General features: G+C 35.9%; 1 protein-coding gene and 1 long non-coding RNA gene across 3 annotated transcripts; one reads left to right on the forward strand and one right to left on the reverse strand.

Moving 5' to 3' along the window:
• Positions 1–3,110: 3,110 nt before the first annotated feature.
• On the reverse strand, positions 3,111–5,520 carry LOC144961227 (uncharacterized). Of its 2 annotated transcripts, none has more exons than XM_078894497.1 (3): positions 5,447–5,520; positions 4,301–4,491; positions 3,111–3,967 (listed from the first exon to the last, which is right to left on the reverse strand). In XM_078894497.1, the coding sequence occupies exons 2-3, from the start codon at positions 4,437–4,439 to the stop codon at positions 3,837–3,839; spliced, it is 270 nt and encodes an 89-aa protein (XP_078750623.1). In that variant the 5' UTR covers positions 4,440–4,491; positions 5,447–5,520; the 3' UTR covers positions 3,111–3,836. The 2 variants fall into 2 exon arrangements, with proteins under 2 accessions (XP_078750623.1, XP_078750622.1); XM_078894496.1 differs by having other exon boundaries at positions 3,111–3,972.
• A 9-nt stretch (positions 5,521–5,529) lies between these two features.
• LOC144961228 (uncharacterized) lies at positions 5,530–9,334 on the forward strand. Its single transcript, XR_013643099.1, has 3 exons — positions 5,530–5,866; positions 8,657–8,769; positions 9,296–9,334. It is a non-coding gene; the product is annotated as an uncharacterized LOC144961228 (long non-coding RNA).
• The last annotated feature ends 707 nt before the right edge of the window (positions 9,335–10,041 follow it).

Raw genomic sequence — 10,041 nt, forward strand, 5'->3', positions numbered from 1 at the left:
ACGGACAGTGAGACGGTACAGGAATTACTGAGAGAGATAGAGGAGGAAGGAGGTGTAACAAAGTTCAGTGTGAATGAGGATGGTGGTTTTGAGTATTTGTTTTATGTAACGGGAAGAATGAGGCGTGATTTGAGTGTTTTTTGTGATGTGTTTGTTATGGATGCAACATACAAAGTAAATCGATATTTGTATCCACTTGTGAATGTTATGTGCATAGATAATGAGGGTCATGGTTATTCCAGGGTGGCCAACTTTTCAGAAACTGAATTAGAGAAAATTTTTGGTTACCGCACAATAATGTTAAGAGCAGGGTGGCCAACTTTTCAGAAACTGAATTATGGAAAATTTTTGGTTACCGCACAATAATGTTAAGAGTGAAGTAATACACAGCCTAATACTAATTTAATACTTTACAAAGAATGAAAATGAAAACAGACATTAAGTTGAAATCAGAGCAATGCTGTGTCAAGATTACAGAGGAGCAAGAAGACAAGATTTGTTTGGTGTCTTTATATGTTACGGAATAGGTACATTTTGGTTGTCAAAACTTTCATTTTTATTTTGACATTTTCTTGATCTTTTAAAATAAAATTATAAATTAATTTAAAACAACAGACTTGTTTAATATTTTAAAGATATACTTTTGTGGGGACCTTTTGTAAAATCATTAGTCCGATTTTAGTTGTAAATTTCTTTATATTCTAATGTCGTAAAATCAGTGACACCACTGAATCCCTACCAGCACTTTTACTCACTGAGTCCCTACCACCAGCGCTTTTACTGGGTTCCTACCACCAGCGCTATTACTCACCGAGTCCCTACCACCAGCGTTTTTACTCACTGAGTCATAGAGCTTTTACTCACCGAGTCCCTAGCACCAGCGCTTTTACTCTTCGAGTCCCTACCACCAGTGCTATTACCGTCATAGAGCTTTTACTCACTGAGTCCCTACCACCAGCGCTTCTACTCACTGAGTCATAGACCTTTTACTCACTGACACTGAGTCCCTACCAACAGTGCTATTACTATTACCGAGTTATAGAGCTTTTACTCACTGAGTCCCTACCACCAATGCTTTTACTCACTGAGTCATAGACCTTTTACTCACTGACACTGAGTCCCTACCACCAGTGCTATTACTATTACCGAGTTATAGAGCTTTTACTCACTGAGTCCCTACCACCAATGCTTTTACTCACTGAGTCATAGACCTTTTACTCACTGACAATGAGTCCCTACCACCAATGCTATTACCGAGTTATAGAGCTTTTACTCACTGAGTCCCTACCACCAGTGCTTTTACTCACTGAGTCATAGACCTTTTACTCACTGACACTGAGTCCCTACCACCAGTGCTATTACCGAGTTATAGAGCTTTTACTCACTGAGTCCCTACCACCAGTGCTTCTACTCACGAGTCCCTACCACCAGCGCTATTACTCACCGAGTCCCTACCACCAGCGCTTTTGCTCACCGAGTCCCTACCACCAGCACTTTTATTCACCGAGTCCCTACCACCAGCACTATCACTGAGTCATAGAGCTTCTACTCACTGAGTCCCTACCACCAGTGCTATTACTCACTGAGTCCCTACCACCAGTGCTATTACTCACTGAGTCCCTACCACCAGTGCTTCTACTCACGAGTCCCTACCACCAGCACTTTTACTCACTGAGTCCCTACCACCAGTGCTTCTACTCACGAGTCCTTACCACCAGCGCTATTACTCACCGAGTCCCTACCACCAGCGCTTTTGCACACCGAGTCCCTACCACCAGCACTTTTATTCACCGAGTCCCTACCACCAGCGCTATCACTGACTCATAGAGCTTCTACTCACCGAGTCCCTACCACCAGTGCTATTACTCACTGAGTCCCTACCACCAGCGTTATTACTCACCGAGTCCCTACCACCAGCGCTTTTACTCACTGAGCACCTACGACCAGCGTTATTACTATTACTCACTGAGTCCCTACCACCAGTGCTATTACCGAGTCATAGAGCTTTTACTCACTGAGCACGTATGACCAGCGTTATTACTCACCGAGTCCCTACCACCAGCGCTATTACTCAGCGAGTCACAGAGCTTTTACTCCCCTACGACCAGCGCTATTACTCACTGAGTCCCTACCTCCAGCGCTTTACTCGTTGAATCCCTACCACCAGCACTTTTACTCGCCGAGTCCCTACCACATGGCTATTACTGAGTCCCTAACACCAGGGCTAATACTATTAGCCACCAAATCCCTACCACCAGGGGGGACAATAAAAGCTAAAATTAGACCCCAAAAATTCTTACAGTGATGCAGAAAAAAACAACGAACAGATCTCTTTCAAATTTACACAAAATGTTTCTTACAACAAGATGGATAGGTTTAGCAATAGTCTTGTAAATAAATTTTCAGAATTTTTTTTCGATTTCTTAGTGAAAATTTGGTGTGACATGACAGGAAAAAAAATTGATTTAAAAATTCATAAAACTGCTAAATTTTTGTTTAGCCCAAAACCCAACCATCATGATGCAAAACACATCATAAGAAAAATTCTGACCAAATTTGAAGACAATCTGATGGAAACAATCCAGATGTGAATGTTAGAAAATCAGAGAATGACGCACAATGAAATTTTGAGAAAATGAAAAATTTGTCTTTAATTTGATAATAAAGCTAATAATGCAGACAAAGGCCAACATTCATCAAGTATAACCAATATGGAACAAGAAAACAGTAATATTTTATAAATTGATCAAATTCTGAAAAAAATTATAAACGATTCGCTAACCCATACCTCTAAGAAAAAAAATTGCGAAATAATTTAATATCTGCTGTTATTCACCAAAAAATTACTTTAGTGGTCAAATACGCTTTATAGTTCTAAAATTTTTAATTATATCTCATGAACTAATAATGTAATGTATAATTTGATGCTAAACACCAAAAATAACTGAATTTAAAAAAAAAAACTTTTTTAAGGGGCAACATAAGCTAAAATTAGACGTAAAACCCTAAAATTTCTAACATAGATGCACCAAAAACTAGCATATAAATTTCTTTCAAATTTAAACACAATATTTCTTTCATAAATAGCTATATTATGAAAACTCTTGGAATAATTTTTTTAGAATTTTTATTTGATTTCAACTGAAAATTTAGCGCGGATCGACAGGAACAAATGAATTTTAAAATTTATAAAATTGCTAAATTTTAATTTACCCCCAAACACTTACATCATGATGTAAAACACATCATAGAAAAGATTCTGAATAAATTTGAAGATAATTTAAAGGAAAATGACTAAGGTAGGATTGCTAGAAAATCAGACAAATGACATAAAACAGACATTTGAGAAAGTGCAAGCTTTTTCTATAATTTGACATAAAGTTAAAAGGCTGATTTTGCAGACAACTAAAAGAAATGATCCATCAAACTTTCAAAATATGACCGTAATAGGACAAGAAAACGAAAATTTTGTAGATTGATCTAAGTCTAAAAAAAATTATAATCGGTTCACTAACCCATACCCCTTAGATAAAAAAAATGCTGTAAAATTGATTTTTTTACGCCCAGAGATAAAATAATTTTGTGGTCAAATATGATGTCATACCTTATGAATTCATCATTATAATTATAATCACTAATTATTTACTGTATACAATAGGTTATACAGATGATTTCTAGATATATTAAATGATTTTTCAAAATATGATATGGCACGCTATCCTCATTTTTCATTTTTTTATTCTATTTGAGAGACAAGTCGTATAAAATTAGATATCTAGTCAAGTTGAACTGCAAAATCAATTCTATTTTAGACAATAAAACAGTTAAATAGTGCACTAGCTCTGAATAAAAAGCAATTTGCTTTCCCAAACCCTTGGAATAAAAATCTCTTTCGCCTCAATACAGAAAAAGTCAACACTACTTGTTTGCCACCACTTTTTTTGTAGTTCCACAAAGAGGGTTGATCCTGCTCTGGATGGAAAAATTGAAATAAAAAAGAGACACATTTCATTAGCAATTTTTGGAAATGGCATTATTGTCATAAAATGCATTTGTCAAAGACAGCAATTTTTAAAAAATGATCATTATTCACACCAACACACTTGAAATTTCATTGGTTTTACATCCCTAGAACAAAACTCTTGGCAACAAACTATAGTCTGTCGTTAAGTTACTACAATCAGTAGTAATTCAATTCAAATGATGCTTTGCCATTTTCATTTAGAAAAATGAGCATTTATTTTATTGATCACCAATAAAAAATGTAAAGGCGCTATGGAGATTTGACAACATTACTAACCATTGTCAAAAAGTGCATGCAGACACTCTGGTCTGCTGGCCCAGATGATGGTTTGCTGATTGATGAGTTTTGCCACAGGCAAAGGTTTGCCACAGGTTTGCCTCAACACACCTTGCCAGAATAGCCCTTGAGCCAGCATCTTTATGGATTGTCAGGACACCAGTAACGCCAACAGTGTTCTTTCATGTTAGCTGTCGATGAAAACAAAAAATTAAATTAAATTCACTACAGCGAAATAGGCACATACATGCCAATGCTAAAGTTTATAACAGCAACACTTCGCATGTTGAACGGGACATACCGTCTGTTAGGCGATATTACAATTTCTTCGGACAGAGACAACGCAGTTAACGGCCAAGTACACATTTTACAACTGAGTCCGGTGAGAGAAAGTGAGCAAAGTTGCCTTTTCCAAGAGTTCAACTATGCGCCGAGCGAGGCTCGAGCCCAGGACCTTCCGGTCCAAAAGCGAGTGTCATACCACTACGACATAGCCGTACGTAATTTTTAAAAATATAATAAAAATAATCACACTAATATAATTATCTCACATTGTCATCATCATAGGCATTTCAAAACTACTAATAATACTACCACTACAGATATCTTATCATTATAAAATATTACTCTCTCTCTCTCCATGAACATAACATACAAAACCCAATTTTCCGATATAAAAAAACAGCCGCCCCCCCCCCCCCCCCCCAAAAAAAAAAAAAAGTTTTGAAAAAGTATGGACGATGCATGCTGTGTCGGCCATAATAAAGATAATAACAATAACTGAATGAAAAGTATTTTTTAAAGGACCCTGAGCCTGGAATGTCGTGAGTACTCGAAACCTCTTGATCTTGATAAAATTAGCAACCTTTTGACTGGGGATCGAACATTGAAACACCTGGTTTTAATCACCTGACATGGAAGGCTGATTTAAATTATTTGGGGGGGGGGGGGGGGGGGAAATAGTATTTTAATTTTTTTAAAGCCCTGTTATTGTTATTTTTCACAAAATAAAGTAATAAAGTTAAGTAATTCGCGGTAGCGACAAATGTGTCGTCAGCTGATGCACAATCAACAAACACACAACCCAAAAGCATGTTTAGTTCTAAAAATAAGAAATGAATTAAAATGTGCATTTCGTATGCTTACCTTGTAAACTGAGTATTCTGTGACTTGAAAAGAGTGAAGAATTACCAAAGTCCGTCAAAATCAACTTGTAATAATAGTAACGAAGTGGTTATTTGTACTACCACTACAAATAGCGAAAACTACCGCTTTTCACTATTTGTACTCCCAGAACTCTTATGTGTTTAAAGTTGCAAACCACCGCTCCTTTACCTATTTGTAGCTACCTACTCCCAGCACTCTTATGCGTTTAAAGTTGCATTTGTGAGCTATACTATCAAGGACCAGCCGACCCCAGCCTCCACTTTTCGCGGTCTGTCTTTGAGAAGTGTGAAGCAAAGAAAATGGCCCTCTCGGTAAACGAGACATTCTCATCTTTTCTCCAATTTGAAAACATTCGAAAATGAGAATAATGTACTTTTTATTAAAAAGTCAACAAAGAAGGTAAGTAAACTAGATACGACAATTTTTTTCCTTAATTAAGTGGCAACTCATTTCTCGTCATTCTCACTCTAACTCTATCAACTAAGAAGAGTACACCACCTCAAACATTTGTCAGTTCATATCTTTGCTTGCATGAGGTCTATTTTCATTTTGAAAAGTTCAAAGTGAACAACTAAATGACGCCGATTCAGTGGTGTATTTGGTCTATCTTCATGTGAATAAATATTTTATTATTGACTTTTCCAAAATTCCAATCGGCCATTCATTTGCATGTCGTGATCTATTTTTCCTTGATTTCAGCTGCCTCAGCTCTAAACTATACTTTTCTTTCTCAAAATAATTCATTTTCTGTTTGCAATGTATTACAGAGATGTTGATTTACCACATGTAAAAATTTGAAAGTTGTATCTGAAGCTGTTTCTGAATTATACGTGATTATCCATTGGGATGCTGTGCTTTTGTCACATTTTTTCCTATTAATTAGAGATTTTCCACCACATAAACGGTCATAACTTTTTAACCAGTTGAGACAGAGCGATAATTTTTCACTCTAGTTAATGTTTCACTCCCCTTTATTTTTCTACGCTAAATTAATACCCATAGCCACTATTTTGAAAAATTCTTGCAAGTGCCTACTAAGAAGTTAAAGAAGAGGGTTGAACTTGAACCTGAACATGCTCCTTCTTCTTCTTCTTCTTCTTCTTCTTCTACTAATAACTACAACTAGATAGGTACTACTCCTCTCCTGAATGATCGGAACCGTTTAAGAAACTAAATTACGGGTTCCACCGGCGCAGCTCTCTAGACTTCCAGTCCCCCAGTGCCCAGTATGGGCGGGAGACCTTACCCCCGATGTTCCTCGAGCCTCGAGGTAGTTTCACTTTATAATTGTTTTAGCTTTTGAACTGTGGATCTTTTGTCAAACGTTTTATTTTAATTTTTCAAATTTAGTAGCACTTTAAAGGTCTGCGTTAGGTATAGCTCTGCTGTACTGTAACTGTAAGAGCGTAAGAATAACATGGTAAAAGTACTGTAAAAGTATGCTGATGACGGATGAAAATGATATTGACAATGAAATTATAATAAAAGAAGAACAATAGAACTTATAATCAAATCAATAAAGAAGCTTTAAAAAAATGAAATTAAAAAGAAGTAAGAAAAAAACTGCCTCAAGAAGTGAAAAAAATTGTCCCTGTTGTTGAGATGTGAAGTGGACATAATCGTGTCTGTTAAGAATTAGAAGAAATGAAAGATGCCACTTTTTATTTTAAATGTAGATTGCACATTAGCAGAACACTAAAAAAAAAAGTAAAGAAAGAAAATCCAATGTGGCAACTTGGTTGCTAGTGAAAAAAGTAAAATTATCTCCGCTCAGCATTGCTGCTGGTGTGATGTCTAGTGTTAGTTAGGTGTCACTATATTAGAGTGATATCTTGTTACTTCATATTTTCATTTTAAAACCTGTAGAACAACTTGATTGATTTGTAAATTTCCTTATATGACCATTGTTTTAGTTTTCCGCAGCCATTATAATTCAATTTGAAATATTGAAAGGTACTGGAGAGGAGTCTTAGCGGGGTTTTTTTTTGTCTGTTAGTTTTAGTTATAGGTCATAGTGCAGGTCCAAGTGTTGGAAATGTACAATGTTTTATTTTTTATTTTAAGGTTAGTTGAAGGAATACTTTCCTTAGCTCAAGGAATGTGCAGAAGACCTCCCCTATTTACTACTTACTACTACTACCCAAGTACTAATGCTAGACTACTTCTTCCGCCACCTCACTCCTAAACGGACTGACACCACAGGCAACTGATATTATTCTCTCTCTCTCTCTGAGTGTGTATCTGTCTGTCTATTTCTGCCCATCTCCCCTCTTTTTACTAATTAGTTTGTAGGTGTTTGGCAAATTCTCAAGAACAGCCAAGATATATGCGGCTGTGTGGCACTCACTTCCGGATTGGAAGGTCCTGGGGTCGAGCCTCATCAAGGACTCACATTCTCTCACTGTACTCATGTGTATGATTTCCTATCCGCTAAGAGCGTTGTCTGTCAGAAGAAAAACATCGCCTAACGTTCTACTTGTTACGTGTTGCTGCTAGTCATGGATCCTTTGTAAAGTGCTTTGAGCATGTTTGGTGGATATTGCGGCTTATGAAAGCTCAATTCTTTTTTTAATATTTATATATATAAAAAAAGATGCAGGATGATGACGGGCATGCGCTACTTTATGATGTAGTATAAACCATTCCTAATATATGATTTTGCTAAATAGGCCTACACTCAAATTTTACGAGTGTATCTGGTGCAAATATTAGACACTCGTTGCCACTGTGATTTTGATGAAACTTGGCTTATACACAGATACATGAATTTTCCTAATACGGCTTCAAACATGCGATCTGAACTTCAATTTATAATGAAGTAATTTTTCTCAAATGACAGCTTGATTGAATGTGACAAGATCCTTTTACTTAATACAATTCAATTTAGTGTGGTCTGTAGTTGTTTGCCTAATATTAGAATGCACAGAATTTGAATTTTTATTGACTTTAAATATTGAAAACAACATGCCTTTGGCTTTCCATTTGTGCCATTCAGCTTTTGACCTAGTCCCTGATTTGAGTACCACGTCACAAATTTAAGTTCTTCGAGAAAACTCTCGACTTACTTTCTTATTCTTCTAACGTACTGAACTGTAACACCTTTGTCTCAGTTGGAGAAAATATTGCAATTTTTAACTTAATATTTAGGTGTTTATGTTATGATCTTTTATATTATTCCGTGTTTTTCAGCTTCCATCATATCACCCTGAGGAAAGTTGGCTAATTTATGACTTTTGTGTCTATGAATGCAAGCAGGGCAAAAAGCAATTGACTTCAAGCAAAGGAGTTCGCCCTAACCAGAGGTAGGAGGTTGTTTTTGGACGGGGGCAGGAGGTGTTTTTTTACTTTTACATATTTAAAAAAAAATGAAAATATTATATGCACAAGGTTATAATATTTCAGCATAACTCGGAAGTAAATTATCACCATCAGCTTTTCTATCTTGATTGCCAAGACAATTTTAATAAAGCAATCAAACTGATTCTGAATTTTAAAACATCCAGAGGAAGAGGCAATGTGTGCCTATCTGCAGCTCATTTACAGTCTTCAGTGGCGGGCTGCACGATGTAATGCAGCAAGACAATAGTTCAACTATTACCAGAACAGTTTTAAAAAGTGAAAGACTTGATTTGTTCAAAAAATCTGATTGCGCTGGATTAGTATTAATATTGAATGTCTTATTAAGATTTATTTTCAATTGCTCTATAATCTGCATGTTGAAATCCTTCACAATTGAGGTATGCAAGTGACAACGCTATTAATATTTTATCATACTATGTTGTGGATAATTTTATTATTTTGTAATAAAAAGTTTTTCTTACCATGCAGGACTCTGAAATTAATACTGGCTTCTGAGGGTTACAGGGCTAATCACAACCATGAAAATCACCCATGCGATAAATTGGTAAGACTCATTCATTTTATACTTATTTTCCATCGACATTTTGTCCCTGCAGTTTTTCGCTGCCGAAAATTTTACACTTGACAGCAATTAATTGCAAATTCTATTTTAGTCGCAATTAGACTCAATTTTTTTTATAAATGTATTATTTTTTCTTTTCTTGTTACTTTATATTTTCAGTACTTAATTGTCCCTCCCCCCTCCCACTATTGAGTGTAATATATAGTAATAGATTAGTTAGGTAAATGCACTGTTGACACCAGGACCAAATGTTTAAAGAACAACAGCCATTCCAACTCATATTTTATTACGATACATTCAAGGTGGCGCACTGAGATGGAGAGATGATGACCAGCTTGTGACAAAATTGACTGTTCCAGAATTTGTATTTTTTTTTTATTAAAAAAAAATTTCTTGGAAGGGTTCTGGGCAGAGAGTTCACATTTTTCTATCCCTTATATTTGTTTTCCCTTTCCATGTTGCTCCCTGTCTTTGTTATGGATTAAGATTGCTCATTTTTTTCCTGGTCCTTGCGGGGGTCTTTAGTTGGGAGGCAGACAGTCAAATACAGTACCTTTCTTCTTGAGATGATTTTTTATACTGTAAATCATCTCTCTGTTATGTACTGTTATAGGTTTTGAATATTATTGCATTATGTAAATGTTTTAGCAGG

Source organism: Berghia stephanieae, unplaced genomic scaffold (assembly GCF_034508935.2).
Source record: "Berghia stephanieae isolate SIO BIC M18660-M18661 unplaced genomic scaffold, UCSD_Bste_1.3 scaffold1804, whole genome shotgun sequence".
Taxonomy (NCBI): Eukaryota; Metazoa; Mollusca; class Gastropoda; order Nudibranchia; family Aeolidiidae; genus Berghia; species Berghia stephanieae.

Bases quoted from the DNA above. Each gene is read 5' to 3' on its own strand.
- LOC144961227 (XM_078894496.1), bottom strand. From the start codon at position 4,439: ATGCTGGCTCAAGGGCTATTCTGGCAAGGTGTGTTGAGGCAAACCTGT. The intron at 3,973-4,300 runs GTTAGTAATGTT...TTTTCCATCCAG, and splicing joins GCATGCACTTTTTGACAATG to AGCAGGATCAACCCTCTTTG.